Source organism: Hippopotamus amphibius, chromosome 4 (genome assembly GCF_030028045.1).
Source record: "Hippopotamus amphibius kiboko isolate mHipAmp2 chromosome 4, mHipAmp2.hap2, whole genome shotgun sequence".
In the NCBI taxonomy this organism is placed as follows: domain Eukaryota; kingdom Metazoa; phylum Chordata; class Mammalia; order Artiodactyla; family Hippopotamidae; genus Hippopotamus; species Hippopotamus amphibius.
This window is the reverse complement of record NC_080189.1, coordinates 112,362,499-112,379,571: the sequence shown is the minus strand read 5'-3', so window position 1 is coordinate 112,379,571 and position 17,073 is coordinate 112,362,499. Positions and strand designations below refer to the sequence as shown.

Below are 17,073 nucleotides of genomic sequence, written 5' to 3'. Positions count from 1 at the left end.
TTAATATCTGATACTGTAGAGTTTATGCCAGATGCAAACGTTTCTTACTCTGAGAGTTGACAGTTTTAAAAAATAGGAAGAACCAATACTTCTGTTTGATTTTGGTTAGTGGGCTGTGGGTGGACATGTAGTTGGTCATTTATTTTATTTGGAAACAGGCTAATTGGGAAGGTAATGTTTGCTTGGCTTTAATTTTCTTGAACTCTGAAATTGAGGACTCGCACTGGCTTGCTATGCGAGAACTCAATTGTTTAGCAGGCAGATAGAAAAAGACCCATTTCTCAATATAACTTTAATAATAGTTTGGCAGTTTGAGAGGGCTTTTAGTATTCTTTTATTCTTTTCAAATGGAATAGATCTTCACGGGTCCACTTCCTGTATAACAGTGTCCTAACATAGCATTTAACTGTAGCATTTGTAAACTGGTGCTGTTTGGGCTGTGAACTACTTTTCAGTGGCTAGAGCTTACCTACGCCCTCCTTTAGGGAAAGTGCCTGTCCTATTTGTAGTGAAAATTGAGGAGTATTAAGTAATTTCTGTGACCAGTGGTGTTTTCTTCTGTGGTTAACTTACATCCGAACAGAGTACAGATGTGGTGAAATTCACAGCTACTTGCATTCCTTGTTAGTTATGCACTCAGCCTTTCCTTGTGTCTTTTTTGAGCATCTCTATTTTATTTGGATTCAATAAACGTCATCTATGGTCTAATGATAGTCCACCAACTCACAAGAGTTAAAGGAAATATATGTAAATAAGGAGAGTGTTGGTTTGTTGAAAGCGTTGTGTCACTGAAGGGTGACACCAGATTTCACCCTTCCCTTCTTCCCCAAGAAATATTTAAATGAGCTTCACCTGTAGCCCAGGAAAAAAATAAAACATGCTATTTGCCAATCTAATATTCTCTATCTTCCTACTTTGTATAAGCTGGAGGTCACCGGCCACATTAGAATGCTTTCTTATAGGGTCGATTCATCCTGGTAGTGGGGGCAGGAAACCCGGGTGAGTATTTACACAGAGAAACCCTTCTTATTTCTTGTTTTAAAATTTTTTTCTGTAAAATTCAATACATCTAAAATACACCTAAGGATATGGAAATAGTAAAAATACAACAATCTTAAATTCCATTTAAATCTCCCTTGCTCCCTAAGCAAGCCAGAAACTTGCTCCAGATTCCCAGAGTGACAGGGAGAGTTCATTTTGCACTGTTTGCACTCATTTTCCCATTACCAAGTCGATCAGAGCTTTTATGAAACCAGCCTGATAGAATCAAAACAGACACGGCGCGCCCCAGCCCTGCTGTATTGTAAAGGCAACGTGTTACCTATTGTATCAAACGTGACAGCATGTTCCTTAGTGGAATCTTACACAGCAATTTATAATGAGAAAATGTGTGTCTGAACTGGGTTTCAAGTGTCTGAATCACAGTAGCATCTCAGAGCAGCTGCTAATGATGACAGATCTACAGTCGGAGGGAATATCCCTTATAATGCTACGTGTTGAGTCACCTCTTTCCTTCTGATGTCAAACGACACCTTTTTAGATCTTGATAACTTTGATGTTTTCGTGGGTGCAAATGGGAGGAGAGAGGCTGACGTCTTCCCATTTTGCTTAAAGGCTGAAATGCTTTCTGTCGTGAATAAATTAACTCAGCCAGGGAGGAGACCTGTGTGGAAGACGTTCACTTGTCTTGACTGTGGTCCTGGAATTAAGATATTATAGAGAGTGTTTTCGGGAAGAAAGTATGAATGACTGCTCCTCTGTAGGGCTCTGCGGACACTGTCCCTTAGCATCTGGGGGCTCTGATTGATTTTTGCCTCTTCTGAAAAGACCCATCTAGTCAAGAGGGTAGGGGTGACATTGACAAAGTTTGACTTTCAAACACTGTCATCTACGGCCATCCCCCAGTGATTTTTGCCTATTTAGCCAACAACCATACCTTTTATACTAGAACAAATTATGGAAACGTTTGAACGCTGTATAAGGGGTCTATCATATAATGAGTCTTCAACATGGACTGAAAGGCAGAACCAGGAATCGCTTGTGCCGAAGGAAAAAGGGGTGCCGTTGTAGTCCACTTCAGTGCCAGAAGAGAACATTGTTTCTCTCCGATGGATTGAAGTTACTAAATCGACCTACATTATTTTGAATTTCAGGAGGAGGAATTTAAGCTATACCTGGCTATACCTTAAGGGATTTTTAAAAAATTCCAATCCTGTGCATTTAGAGACATTTACATATGTTTTCCAACATGTCATAGAATCTTCATGAGGGGGAAAGAAGACTGTTAACCCTTCTTTGAATGGCTTTTGTGACAATCTTTATAAAAGCCAGGTGGAAGTTTAATAGATTTTCCCAGTCTTTATGCAGAGTGTTTAAAGAGGAGCTATCCTGATGTAGTTTCGAGTGAATTAGATTTCATTATCACTTAGGCAGAAGCAAGGAGATAAAGTCAAATCTTTACTTTTAGGTGAGTCACGTTCAGCTCTATGGAAATGATACTTTGGTTTCTTTTTTCATAAGCAGTGACTAATTTCGTATGTGTTTTCATTTATTTTACCTTTTCAGAGGCATTTATTCATGCCCATACTTTATGAACAGTAAGACGTAATATTTGACCATCAAGGAGATTTACGTGAAAAGGAATTCCCAAACTGAGACACTTTTCACTGAAAGATTTTGTTTGTTCATATGTTAATTTTTACTTTGCTCTGATCTGTGAAATTTGCTCTCCTGAAAATGTATGCTCTAAATGTTACGTTAAGCGAGCAGGTGAACCAGTTTCTGAAGAGAAGACTGAATTTCGGTGTGTAATAAATTCATCAGCTTATGGGCGTGGCGTTCCTGGTTCACGCACAGAACAGTTTAGGATGTTCCGAATTAGAGGTTGTCGTTCGTAAAATAAACACACACCCCATTTACCACGCAGAATTCCCATGACTTGAAATACAGGGATCGAGAAAGAGGAGAGAAATTTCTGTGGAATTGAGTGTCATAAGACTGCAAACCAGTGTTGCACTGACCCTAGTTCCAAATTAAGAAGCTGTGACCAGTGAAGTAAAAGCTTTGTTTTGAAGGAAATTGGCCCATCTCTTACTCCTTACTGCTAATGAGAAGAGTGATTTTTCTCACCACATGCCATGCATCCTTATTTCCGCACTTATCTTTTTTTCCCTTTTAATTCTTCCTTAAATACCTGAGGATGCGAATTCAGCTTGACAGCCTGGCACCTTATGCTCCACTGTCATCATAGTCCTGTCCCAAAGTAAATCTTTCATCACAAGGTTTTTTAAAAAGGTCCCAATATGGGTTATTTTGAAGATGAATGATAAAACTTAGGCCAAATTGAAGTCATTCTGCTTGAACCAGTGTTGGTGTTTTCATTCTGTATTTCTTTTTAACTCTAGATCCATTTTGATTTTTCTCAACTCTTAACTGAAAGAGAAGAGACTGTTTTCCCCAGAACTCTTGTTTCTCCATATTCATCTTTCTTTCTCCACCTGCCACATGCACTCACATGTGGACATAAGTCCCTACTTTCGTTGGTGGAAAGTTATTGGAAGGCTACCCACACTTCCTTGTTGATGTTGACGGGGGAGGAAAAATCCTTCATCTACCCTGTTAGGTTCAGTACCTGAGAGCCTGCAAACTAAAGGGACAAAAGACAGCAAAAAACAAAAACCATTTCTTTACTGATGCAACGCATGTATGCACGGGAGTGCTATGTGATGAGTAACTGAAAGGGGCAGTTAGGGTTTGGAGCTCATACCTAAGTCATCCCTAACTTAGTGGGGGGGAAGGGTGTGGGGAGAAAGAGCCTCTAGAGGAGGAACAAATAGGTTTCTTTGGGAAAGACACATGGGTTTTTAAGAGGAAAACTGAGAGATAAGAAAGTTTGTGATAGTTTGTTCATGCAGGCGGGAGTGGTCTTTCTATCGTCTTCAAGCCCATGAAACTCCTTCAGGACCCCTCTTTATGGTGAGGGTTTATCCCTAGGATTAGAAGCCGCCCCCCACCCCCCAAAGAGGGGGTTTATGGTCATCCTCATTTCTCAGAGGTTTTTGCCTTTAGTCCGATAATGGCATCTCTGAGAAAGCTTCTTTCTGCATCTGTTGAATGGGAAACGTCTTTCTCTTAAAATAGTCCTTGTGTGCACACTGGGGCTCTGTGGGGGCCCCCACGTTGACAGCAGGGAGCCGATCCCTCCTGGTCCCTCTGTTGTTCTCTGCCTTCCTGTGCTGTTCCAAAGTGTGCGTCTGACACTGGTGTCAGCTCAGCATCTCCCCACGTTACCAGATTACGTTCTCACGCCCAGATTTCTCTGGAACCTCAGGAATGCAACAGTGCTGCAGGAGAAAGGGGAAGAAGTCTTGAAAAAGAAAAAATGGACCAGAGCTCCTCTCTGAGGACCATCTGACGGGAAGGGTCTGCTTCTCCCCGAAGGTCCTCCTACAGCCCTCTCCTCCCCCATCTTTTTCGTACCTTTGCACCATCACTTCTCAGAGATTTTCGCCTCCTTTCTCCCTTCCTCCTGAGAGTATCGTTTATATCTGCTGTGTCCTGGGATGGACTCATTCAGCATTTTCCTCTTTTTCATCATGGAACTTGTCATAGGTGCTTTAGAAACCTTATCTATGTGTTTACAGCAGCCTTTTGGGCATTTAATAAAGCATATGGCAAAGTGTTTTTCCCTCTGGACTCATATTGATGGGATAAAGTGAGAAGCATTAGCCCCTGCTTTTGAGCTGCCTACAAAAGAATGTCACTGGCATGCAGTTTTCAAGCCTTCAGAAGGACAGAAAAAAAGAACAGATTGATATAAACTCAAGAGCAGTTTATCATATTTCTATCCCATTATTCTTAGTGAACCAGATCTAGGTTTTGAACATAAGATTTAATTTGTGAGACTTCCCTGGTGGCGCAGTGATTAAGAATCTGCCTGTCAGTGCAGGGGACACGGGTTCGATCCCTGGTCCGGGAAGATCCCACAAGCTGTGGAGCAGCTAAGCCCGTGCGCCACGACTGCTGATGCTGTGTGCTGCAACTACTGACGCCTGCACGCATAGAGCCAGTGCTCTGCAACAAGAGAAACCACTGTGATGAGAAGTCTGCGCACTGCAACGAAGAGTAGCCCCTGCTTGCCACAGCAGCCCAGCTATTTTGATGTGTTCTCATTTCAGTGGACTTTTTTTTGGATAATTTATTTATTTTTATTTTTGACTGCATTGGGTCTTTGTTGCTGTGCGTGGGCTTTCTCTAGTTGTGGGGAGTGGGGGCTACTTTTCCTTGTGGTGCATGGGCTTCTCAGTATGGTGGCTTCTCTTGTTGTGGAGCATGGGCTCTAGGCGCTCGGGCTTCAGTAGTTGTGGTGTGCAGGCTCAGTAGTTGTGGCACACAGGCTTAGTCGCTCCGCAGCATGTGAGATCTTCCTGGACCAGGAATCAAACCCATGTCCCCTGCATTGCCAGGCAAATTCTTAACCACTGCACCACCTGGGAAGTCCTCAGTGGACTCTTAAGTTTACTAAATAAAGACCTATCCTCTGTTGCCAGCTGAGAAATTTATAATTATTTTGTACCAATGATGGTTTTAAAAACTGTATTGAAAGGTGACCCAAACCTATTTCCAGGAGCTCACCTTTTCAGCCAGCATGCTTTATGTCATTATTAAGTACAAGCATTTGAATGAGGTCTGCAGTACTTATTTTTAAAACAGGAATCCATCCAACCTGCTTTCCAGAAGATCTGGTTTCTAGTTTTACATTAGTAACTTCATGCAGTTTTTCTTGGGCAGGAGAAAGTATTTTTTTTTTTTTTTCTCAAGAGTCGTAAGCAATGAATGACACTCTCTAGATTCCAGAAGCATTCTGGAGGGGTGTGCAATTACATATACCCTGGCAAGAATACGCCAAGTGGAAATCTTTATTTCTGGAGCATGTTTTCACACGATCACCACATACCTTGCCCTTGGCACCGGGCATTTCTTAAAAATATTTTTGTGAGCTCATAAGGAACCATGAAAACAAATGACAGAGAAATCACACACAACTTGCTTTGTTGTTAGAAAGGAAATGGGCTGCTTTGGAATCTGCAGTACAAAATAGATCTGAGGAAGCCTCTGGTCTCTCCATCACTTTTTCTTCTTTGTTTCCAGGTACAGAGGCAAAACATACAGGGCCGTGGCCAAGATCGTCCGAACATCTGACCAAGTAGCAGATTTCTGCCGCCGGGTGTGTGCCAAGCTCGAATGCTGTCCAAATTTGTTCAGTCCTGTGCTGGTTTCTGAAAACTGCCCAGAGAACTGCTCCATTCACACCAAAACCAAATACAGTAAGTGCACATCGTGAAAAGAACGTTGGTCTGTGGGCCTGCCCTGTGGGGTCGTGTGGTTGGTGGGCAGTTTTGTTTTGTTTTGTATTTTTAAGACCTTTTGCACAGTTTTCCCTAGGAATTGCTACGGGAGAATTCTCTAAGGTTTGCTAGGCAGATACTTGTGTGTTTCTCTCCTGGAATAAGGACAGGATGGGCACGTCCCCAGCTCTGCAGGGACCACGCTCCAGGATGAGCTGCTTCGGGTGCCCTCTGGGTGTCAGGCACTAACGGATAAGCGTTTGTTCACGCCCAGGGGCCCCAGGGAGTTTCTCGACAGTTTGATAGCTGCCATCTTTATGGACCATATTTAAGTGGAAATAGACAGTTTTAGTCCTGAAAGAAACCTACGCTAGGTGGTCATTTTGCACGTGAGGAAGTTGAGGTGCGGCGGCTGGCTGACTTTCCTCTAAGGTACAGCAGTGTGGGGACGTGTGGACGCCGTGCTTCACCGCAGGGTGGGAGGCAGCCGCTCTCACCCAGGAGCCGTGCATTTGCTGCTTCCCTTTGGCCGCCTCCAGCCGTACACAAAACTTCTGTTGGTGCCTTTGGTTCTTGCCTGGAATGATCGGAGTTCCGTGCGGGACAGTGGAGGCTTTGGCTAATGAAGAAGCATCTCCATGGTGATCACTGAAAACTGGACCCGTCATAGGCTTTAGTCAGTTGATTATACATTCAGTTGATAACATACATGATTCATTGTTGAAAGTAGGTAAATCATTTTCTCTCACGCTAAGTGGTAATACAGACATATATCTTTGCTGTTGAATTCAGAAGTAATGAAAGTCTCCACTGAAAGAGAAAAGAAGAAAGTGTATAGTTACATAATAGGCGAGGAACACTGTTTGAAAAGACAAAAGATGCCCGTTAATTTGGGCTGTGTTTTCGCCAGTTGGTCTTGGTCGTATCGAGAGGTGGGGAAAGCCTCTGTGACAAGGACCCTCCCGTAGGTGTTCACGGTGCTTGTCAACTCTGCAAGATTCAGGCATGGGAGCGCTCATCGGAGCATCTCCAGCGGACTGGTTGCCACCTCTGAGTGCCGTACTGGGGGCAAGGAAGGGGCACAGAGAGAAACTCCCGTGATACCTGTAGGCTCCTTTGGCTCACCTTCTGTCTTAGTCTGCTTGGGTCGCCGCAGCAAAGTCCCACGGACCAGGGGGCGTAAATAACATTCATTTCTCCCAGTTCCAGAGGCTGGAAGTGCAGATCGAGGTGTCAGCAGGGCTGGTTTCTCCCGGGGCCTCTCTCTCTGTGTCCGCACAGGGCCCTCCCTCTGCGCATCCCTGGTGTCTCTTCCTCGTCTTATCAGGATGCTGGTCCTGTCGGGTCAGGGCCTCACCCTGATGACCTCATTAACCATAATCACCTCCCTAAAGGCCCACCTCCAGATACAGTCACGTGGGGGTTAGGGCTGCTGCATTTGAATTTGTGGGATGGGGGGCAGGGGTGGGCAGATGACACCCGTCTATCCATGACACCTTGCAAACGTGGGGGCACTGGGGATAGGCTTCCTCCCTGTGGAGCTGTTTTCTCAGTTGTTTCCTGAGTGTGAATGGGAAGTAAAGTGTCTTGTCTCAAGTGAAGGAATGATCTCTCTCTCTCTCTCCCTTTCCCCTCCTCCTCCTTTTATTTTTCCTTCCCTCCTCCCCCCGCCTTCCTCCTCTCTCTCCTCCCCGTCCATGTCTGCCCACGGGTGTAACCTTTTAACAGAGTTTTTAATCTAATCGTCTCTATCCCTGTAGCTTATTATTATGGGAAGAGAAAGAAGATCATTAAGCCCCCAATTGGGGAAAGCAACGTTGAAAGCGGACACCCTAAACCGGCCCGACGCAGGAAACGACGAAAATCCATTTTTGTGCAGAAGAAGCGGAGGTCCTCTACCGTGGACTTCGCCGCAGGCTCCGGGGAGGTACGTTCTGCTCAGAAGCCTCCAACATCTGATCGGGAAGCACGGCCCTGACGTCACAGCCAAGGCCAAGGCTGAAGTTTGATGCTAAACAGTGAGAATCGTGAACGACCACGACCCCCTCCTTATTTGTTGAGCACGGACTTAACGTTGCAGCAGCTCTGGCTGGGAAGGGGCTGCAAGTGGTGGGACCGTGGGATGCGTCTTCCAAGGCCTCCTTGGACAGATCTCACCAGGAGGGTGGCGCTGGTGCTTGGGCAGGAGCGGGTCTGGGGTGGAGCTGCAGGCCTCCTGCCCGCCGCCTCAGGGCCTCTCCCGTCCTCCTAGGAAAGCGAAGAGGAGGATGCGGACGCCCTGGACGACGACACCGGGAGTGAGGAGACCGGCTCCGAGCTCCGTGATGACCAGACAGACACGTCCTCAGCTGAGGTGCCCTCTGCCCGGCCCCGGAGGGCCGTGACCCTGAAGAGCAGCTCAGAGCTCGCGCGCCGGGCGCCTGTAGAGAGGACGCGGAGGGGCCGGAGGGTGCAGGCCACCCCTGGCACCGAGGGGACCCCCGGGGGCCCGGCTGCCAGCCAGGAAGCAGCGGAGGTAAAGCTCTGGCCACCTGAGCTGGCCTGTCTGGCATCCCTAGTGGGGACCTCGTGTGGCCGCAGTTGGGGGAACCCCCGTTTAAGTTAAACACTAGCAGCTGCTCTAGCTCAGCTGCTAAATCAGGGGCAGAAAGCTTGGTGATCCCACATCCGATGGAGCAGGACTGTGACCCTCAGGATAGGGTTCTGGGGGAAGTAATAGCACCTCTTTTTCTAGAAGGTTATAAAACCACAGGGATTCTTGTCAGGAGAACAGACAGAATAAGCCCTCAAGGTCCCGTTAAACATCAGGCTTTCCCTCCTTAGGAGACCTCGTGATGCTATAAAGTGTGTAATTGGGTATCAGGTCTCCCCGGAACCCACGTGTTACACGATCAGCTGGCAGGTCTCTGGTCACACACGTAAAGGGGGGCGTAGCGGCCTCTCGTGCCTGCACCAGCTCCTGCCCCGTCTCCTCCTCGATCAGAGATGCTGCACAACAAGTCAGCCCCAGGCTCCTGAACTTGGAGGCAACAGCTGCCATCGCTGTGCCCCTTTTTTTTAAGCTCTAAAGACACACAGGTCTTTGGAGCAAAGTCATAACCCAGGTGAGTTGCTAGGAGCATCTCCGGACACCAGGCGCCTCTGCGCCTGTCCAGGAAGCCTGACTGCAGCCCACAGGGTTCAGAGCGGGTCCCGCCATCCGGGAAGTGATAAACGACCTCTCGCTTCCCTTCCCTCTGCAGGAGATGAAGCAAGAGGAGGAGGAGAGGCTGGTTCTGGAGAGCAACCCGTTGGAGTGGTCCGTGACAGACGTGGTGCGGTTCATCAAGCTCACGGACTGCGCCCCCCTGGCCAAAATATTTCAGGAGCAGGTATGGGGTTCTGCTGTGCAGCAGCTGTTTTGCTTCTGAGCCTCGGGGTCTTCTGTGTCAGCTGGCTTCCTGGGGCTTGGCCGTGGCAGGGGGAGGGGGCCTTCCCCGCCACTGGAGGGGAGGGGAGCGGGAGGCCCAGGCTCCACACGTGGTCCCCACCAGCATGTCCAGTGGAGACGGCAGCTCCGGCTTCTACTGGGCCTTCTCAGATGCCCCTTGGTGGGGGTCTGGGGGGTCTTATGCCCGGCCAGGCTGGCCATCAGGGCTCCCAGCTCTGCCTTTGCTGACGGGTGGGGGGGCACTTTGTCCCGCGGTGGAACAGTTGTCATCTGAAAGGCTTTTGTGTCCCCAGCTCCCCCTTTCCAGTAGAGAGAACAGGCTTCTGTTGGGCCTCTTTTCATCTCTGCCCATTGGCTTTTCTGGGATGCCAGCTTCTTTAGCAATAAAGACATAGGAGGCCACCAACCAAACAAAAGCCCAGAGAACTGGCAGCCGTGTTGGTCTGCCTTCTTCTCTCCACCTTCCAGAGTCCTCTCGTGTTTGTCTTATTTATAACATCCAGGGCTTTTACTTTTCAGGAGAAAGAGGGAAAAGTCTACTTGATCTTCCCAGAGGCAGAAGCCCTCGGGCCATGGCGTTTTATTTCGTGCTGCATTCACCACTGCTTTTTTACTTTCTTCACTTCTTTCTTTGTAAATTATTTTAAAGCCTATAATATGTTAGGTACTGTCCTAAATGATGGATAAATGGAAGACTATTGATATAATTTATACCTTAAAAATTTTTAATCTAGCAGGTGAAATGACTGTCAGTTGCTGATGCATAAGGGATGCTCTGACGTGTCATGAGGAAGGAGGGTTTTAATTTACATTTTCCCATAAATTATTATGAAAACAAATCCCCACCCTAAATGCAGTGCACCTTGCGCACTTCTCACTGGCCTCACATAAAAAGTTCAAGTGGAAGCTTGTGACTTGGTCTGCTTGTTTGCTCAATTTGTTGACATTTCTTGCATTGTTTCACCATGTAAACATCTTTCACAACCTTGAGTTTTACTAAAGTACTATTTTCCATGTCATGAATTACAGATATGTCCATCTAGCCTTTTTTTTTTAGATTATACAAACCAGTAGTCTAGAAAGAGGGTAATTCAAGCATTAAATCATTAAGAAGAAAAGAAAGGCCTCTGATTTTTCCTGTACCCAGTGAATTTCTCAGATTTTCTCCCAAGGCCACTGGCATGCAGTAATGAATTGTAAAAAGCAAATTACTGTGGTTCCCAGCTCCTCCCAGGAGAGAGACGTTCTTAGTCTTCAAAGGTTTCACTGAGGGACCATTAGCGTCTTTTGGAGATACCCAGTAAGTGGAATGAGGGAACGGTGGCCAGAAGGCCAGGCCGCCTCCTTGCTGCCTGACACCAGCTGCACTTCCTCTCTGGGCGACACTTAAAAGCAGACAAAAAGGAGAAAGCTTCCCTGTCCATGAAGAACGTGGTAATGAGCGTGTCCCTTCATTTAAACACACAAACAGGAAAGGAAGAGAATGGTGGGAAACACCAGGACTCCTGTGATTTGGGGCTTGTTGAGAAGCTGCGTCTCGGTGTCGAAAACAAGAACAAAGCAGACGGCTGAAATCCCACTTGAATGAAAGCATCGCCCGATGCAGCATTTTCCCGGTCTGGTATTTATTACTAGCGGCACCTCAAAAACAGCATCACATCCGAAAACATGATGAGTGCCAATGACACAGACTTAGCACGTGTTCATGCAGCCTTACCCACTGGGTGTCTGGTACCAGCCTTGGAACATCCCCGAGGCAGATACAGACAGTATTGGTCTATGTGCGTCTAAGGTTTTGTTTTGAGATTCAAGTGCCAGTTTTAACTTAGAAATGTTTTCCGGTTGGGCCTCTCACAGGACAAAGAACAGAGGCCGTTTGTGCTGTGAAGGGTGGACAAGCTCAGTGTTGGTTCCTTTCATAAATATCTGGTAATAAGCAAGACAGGGAAAACAAAGCCGACTTGGGAAAAAGGCTAAAATACTACTCATACTGAATCGTCCTTAATTGGACTTTAATCCCTGTTTATAACAACATCTCGGGAAGTTCCGTGCCTTCCCAAGCTGAGGCATCTAAGAAAGGAACATTCCCGATGCTTGGCCACTTCTGGGATCAACAAGGGGCATCTGCTCACATCACTTAAAAACTTAGCCCTACGTACCTACTTATATCTCTCATAGAGAAATAGGTGGTATGTAATTGATGACATCCTTATTTCTACTTAAGTTCTACGTTAGACCGTTACATCTGTCGCGGGGAAAGACTGTTGCCGGCGGGGCCGCCTGGAGCCCGTGAAGGGTGTTCTTTGTTCAGTCAGACCTTTAATTACTCATTTGTTCTATCACCTTGAGCCCAGACGCCATAGCTGTAGTTTGATGAGGGCTCGGGTGGGTCACTGCTCGCGTCCTATGAGTTTGTAGATGAGCGGGAGGAGCTGGGCGTCGTCCACCAGCGTGTGGGAGAAACCACCGCTCATGGGATCCCCGCCACGCACCTTCACTCCCTGGATTCTGAGTCGTAAATTCAGAGACCGTCATAATCACGAGGAGCATTTACAGAAATTATAAGCTTCCTGTTACCAGAATATATGCCTTTTAATTCTGAAATGTTATAGCAGCTGCTTAAAAAATCTATACTCTATAATTTCATGCTGCACACATGAACATTATACAGGAAAACTCCACACGTCTATAAAAAACACGAAACTCTTAAATAAAATTCTGCCTATTCATTCACCTTTTGTGAATCAGAGCCATACAATAAGCAAACTACCCAAAACAGTGGTTTACTTTTTAAATTTTATTATTATTTTTTTTTGGCTGCGTTGGGTCTTCATTATGCACACAGGCTTTGTCTAGTTGCAGTGACCGGGGGCTACTCTTCATCGCGGTGCATGGGCTTCTCATTGCTGTGACTGCTCTTGTTGTGAGCATGGGCTCTAGGTGTACGGGCTTCAGTAGTTGTGGCACATGGGCTCAATAGTTGTGGCTCGCAGGCTGTAGAGCGCAGGCTCAGTAGTTTTGGTGCACGAGCTTAGTCGCTCCACGGAATATGGGATCTTCCTGGACCAGGGATGGAATCCGTGTCCCCTGCATTGGCAAGCGGATTCTTAACCACTGCGCAACCAGGGAAGTCCCAGTGGTTTACTTTTAATAAAGAAATTTCAGGATAGTTTCAGGTTTAATCCACATTTAGACTAATTCCCTCCTCTTTCTCCTTCTGTAAGACCTGAATATCCCGACTAAGGAACCACCAAGTCCTAAACTGAGCTCTATATCAAAATAAATGTGATTTTCCCATGTGCTAAGTATAACTTTCATGTTTTCTATTTTATCTTATTTCATTTCTTAAAAATGAGTAGTCCATTTATGGTAATCCTGTGTTTAACATAACAAGCAATTTGCCAACAGCTCCGAATTATATAGGAGCATATTTCTAAAAATTAAATCAACTGTGAGGTCTGTAACTACCTGGACAATGAAAAGAAAAAAAAAAAAAACTTCTTTGGAACCAAAACAAAAGGTATAGATGAGAGGGATTATGAGGTGGGATTCCTCCCTCAGTTTTTCACTCCTTACACACAGTGTTGACTCACGTGATTTCACTCCAGTAGCTGGAACTTAGTTCATTATTCTGACAACTCATTTGCTAAGATAATTCTGCGGAACTCAAACTATAGTTTGCTGGTCCTTCTATAACTTGCACACCTGTATAGATTAAAAAAAGAAAACCTAATGATACAATCAAGCGGGTGGAATTTTCTTGCTAATTTTGTTTACCTCTCCCTTATAAATATGCCATTCTTATTTTCTAGTTAAAGCACATGTTTAGATTGCCAGCCTGGCATCTGACAGACACACCTCTCTGCCTTTGTAAACATGCTGAGTACCCCGAGCCATATCCATTTTAGAATTTTCATCCACAGTTTCTAAAACGGAGGCTCAGCTATAAATACAATATCCATTGTAATAAAGGGCAGATAAGTTCTCCATTGCGGGAACCCCAGTCCTAGGAAGTTTGAGGAAGCTCACAGATCCCCCAGCCTGTGTTTTCCTTGCCTTCAATGCCACTTCCAAATCTCCCATCACTTTTCCGTGGGTCATCTGAGCACTTACGTGTGAGCGGGCGTGGTGCTGGGTACCATGGGTGTGGAATGGGAGGTGACAACCTGATGCTCGGGTTTCTCCCAGTCAGTGGAGGTTGGTCATTGTAAAAGCCCTTGATTTCTTGTTAGCTGATGAGGTGTAAGACCTCTCCTCATCTCAACAAGAATTTACAGATAACCTACGTGCAAGGCACTCTGTTAAATGCTGCCTGAAAACAAAAATGGGTAGGATGCCCACAATTCCAAATGCTTCCGATCAACTGGGGACGCCGGACACGTCAACGAGGTGTCAGCTGAGGTCCCCGCAGCAGCTGCTGGCCATGGTCCACGTGCCGACAGTCAGTGATGCCACTGGTCAAAACACTGTGTTTTCCCAGGAAAGAGCCCAGATTCTTTATCCAGTTGTGTAGAAACAATTTGGCAGTTTTAGCCTCAACCTCAAGGCCTCCCTTTCTCTCAGGCGTGTTTTATGACACCTCATCATCCAGGGAATCCTCGCGGGTCCGTTGTGCGCTTCTGAACACTGCCCTGGGCTCTTGCAAACGCATCTTGTGTTTCTCAAAGTCACTGTCACTCTTCCGATGTGCTTGGAATTCGATAGCAGCGGCCGCTCTGGTGCTGACTGGGCAGTTACTCATAGGACCGCGGGACGGAGCACATTCGTCCCGACAGGGAGGAGGGCAGTGTTGGAGGAGTCGTTTACCGAAGCAGATCAGACTCCCCACGTGTGTAAACCAGCGTGTCTTTGTGGTTGATTGAAGGCGCCGTGGCTTCCCCGGGGTGGACACTTGGGCCGTACAGGAAGGAATCCGTGGTCTTTAAAGCTTTGTGAGCACTGCATCTACTCCCACTCTCTGCCCTGGAACAGACACGGTGAAGGGCCGTCTTCAAGTTTCTCTGGGCTTTGGGGACCCGCCACCACTGCATGTGAATTTTTATTTTGAGGATATTTGCAGCTCAGTCAGTTCGCACTCACTGTCTTCATTTCTTCCCCAGAGAGAGTGGGGAGTTTTGGGAGCTGAGGACTTGCCTTAAAGGAGATGCTCTTGGTCCCCTGCTTGAGGCTCCTGGCGGGAAGCACTAGGGGGTTCCCTTCGGGTGCATTCCGGCTCACCCGACAGGTGGCACAGCTCTCCCTGCAGGAGCCCATGACGTGGCTTGTAGTGTCTGTGCTGTAGACAATGTCTGTGTCCCCCCGAAACCCATGTGTTGAAATGCTGACCCCCAGTGTGATGAGTGTGATGGTATTTGGAGGTGGGGCCTTTGGAAGGTGATGCACTCATGGGGGAGACCCATGATGGAATTAGTGTCCTGTTTATAGAGGAGATCCCAGAGAGCCCCCTCCCCCTTCCTCCATGTGAGGACACGGTGAGAAGATGCTGTTTAGGAGCCAAAAAGCAGGTCTTCACCAGACACCGAAATCTGCCAGCCATCTTGACCTTGGACTTGCAGCCTCCAGAACTGTGAGAAGCAAATGTCTGCCATTTACCAGCCACCAGCCTATGGTGTCCTTTTACAGCAGCCTGAATGGACTAAGGCAGCCTGAGAATCCCCTGTTCTTTATCCTCCATTTCCGTTCACCTTCCAGATTCTCTCTTACCCTTTTCTTTTACCCATCTTTTGACTCTTACATTTACCAGGGCCAGTTCTTCCCATTCGTTCATTCAGCAAATGTTGAAGGCGCACCTGTACGTGCGTGGCGGGCGTTTTTCTAGGTGCTGAGGGTAGAGCAGGGGAAACAAAAACCCCACACCCTCCTTGATTTGTCTTCTTGAAAGGCAAGGCCATCTCTGGCCCCCTAGCCGGGGCATGTGCCAGGGCCCAGCATCTCTTGCTCTGGGTACCTCTCTAAGAGGTGCTGCTCATGGCTACCTGCACAGCTGTTTCTGCTCCGCAGCTGCAGAAGGAGGGAGCCACATCTCACTCATTTTGAATCTCCCACATCTCCTTTGGGGTCTGACGTACGAATCACTTAATAAACATTTTGCAAAGACGTGAAGACAGCTTTAAAAGGTTTATCGCGTCTCTTGGGTGAGACGTGGCTTACAGTTAGCATATCACAGCCAGTGCTTGTCCGTAATTTCACAACCATTAATTGCATTTGCATAGATGCTTTTTAAGTTAACACTTGGTTTTTATTATTTCTGTGCATATTAGGGGATAACAGTGCGTCGAGGTGGCTTTCAAAGCCCATCATATGATGTATGATGCTCACCCTGAACGTTCGTCCTCCCAAGGCTAATAGTTACACCCATTTCGGTTTTTCTGCTTTAGATGCTTTCAAAACAGCTACATAAGTTAGTTTAACAAAATAAGCTGCCTATGTGAAACTCACCGACACGTGATGGCTGACACATGCCTGCATCAGTTGTGTGGCCGCTGTGTGTCTGTGGCTGGTGGCCACCCTAGGGCACTGCTTCTCTGTGTGGCAGAGAGTCTGGTGTGTGTGCTGACTTCAGTGTCTGCTCCTGTTCCACCACTACCTTTATCCTTACCTCAGGCCTGCAGGCTCTGGGACCTTCCTTTATTTCCTCCGGAACATGAAGGCTGGGTGAACAGGAAGAGGGGTTGCGGCGACACTCAGTAACCCAATCAAACAATGTCTAGATAAATAAACCCGATTCTTATAGGAAGCAAGCTGGTACAGAGGCAGAGCTGTCGGATGGGCTGATCTTAAAGCCTTGGGCTGAGCCTTTGTGCCCTTCTTTCTACAGCAAGTGCAACTCAGTCATCATTGAGTGAATATCTCCAGCGTGGAGTCCCCTGTGTTTGGATGCAGAAGGGCTACATAAGACAGCACAGGGAGTAGACCTCAGACCCCTCATTCTGGGTGGCACAGGTTGTAAATGTAGCGGACACACGCATGTCCAAGTACACATGTGCTCCTCTGTGTAAGATCGCACTGTGTGATTGGTGTCTTCTCACCCCTTCTGATGGTGAGCTGTCGGGGCTTGGCAGGGAAGAGAGAGGTTTCTCCTGTTCTTGCAGCGCCCTTTCCAGGGCTTAGATAGTCACAGCAGCGCAGAGGAAAGACACCAACGCCTAGGAAGGACTGGATCTGGAGGCTGGGGGCTCTCCCAGCAAGGGGCATGGGCTTGGGGAGAACCCATTGCAGCTCTTCATCCCCTCCAGCCCAGGCTGGGGAATTTCACAGCAGCCAGTGTTCTCTTAGCAGAAAGGTTTTATTAACCAG

General features: G+C 47.0%; 1 protein-coding gene across 4 annotated transcripts in view; it reads left to right on the top strand.

Moving 5' to 3' along the window:
* Positions 1-17,073, top strand: part of SFMBT2 (Scm like with four mbt domains 2) — a 204,512-nt gene that overhangs the window by 182,475 nt on the left and 4,964 nt on the right. For all 4 annotated transcript variants that reach the window (XM_057733183.1, XM_057733185.1, XM_057733182.1 and 1 more), the window contains 4 exons: positions 6,151-6,326; positions 8,108-8,274; positions 8,599-8,862; positions 9,590-9,718. In XM_057733183.1, coding sequence (XP_057589166.1) covers positions 6,151-6,326; positions 8,108-8,274; positions 8,599-8,862; positions 9,590-9,718 — 736 coding nt within the window. The remainder of the gene's footprint in view (positions 1-6,150; positions 6,327-8,107; positions 8,275-8,598; positions 8,863-9,589; positions 9,719-17,073) is intronic.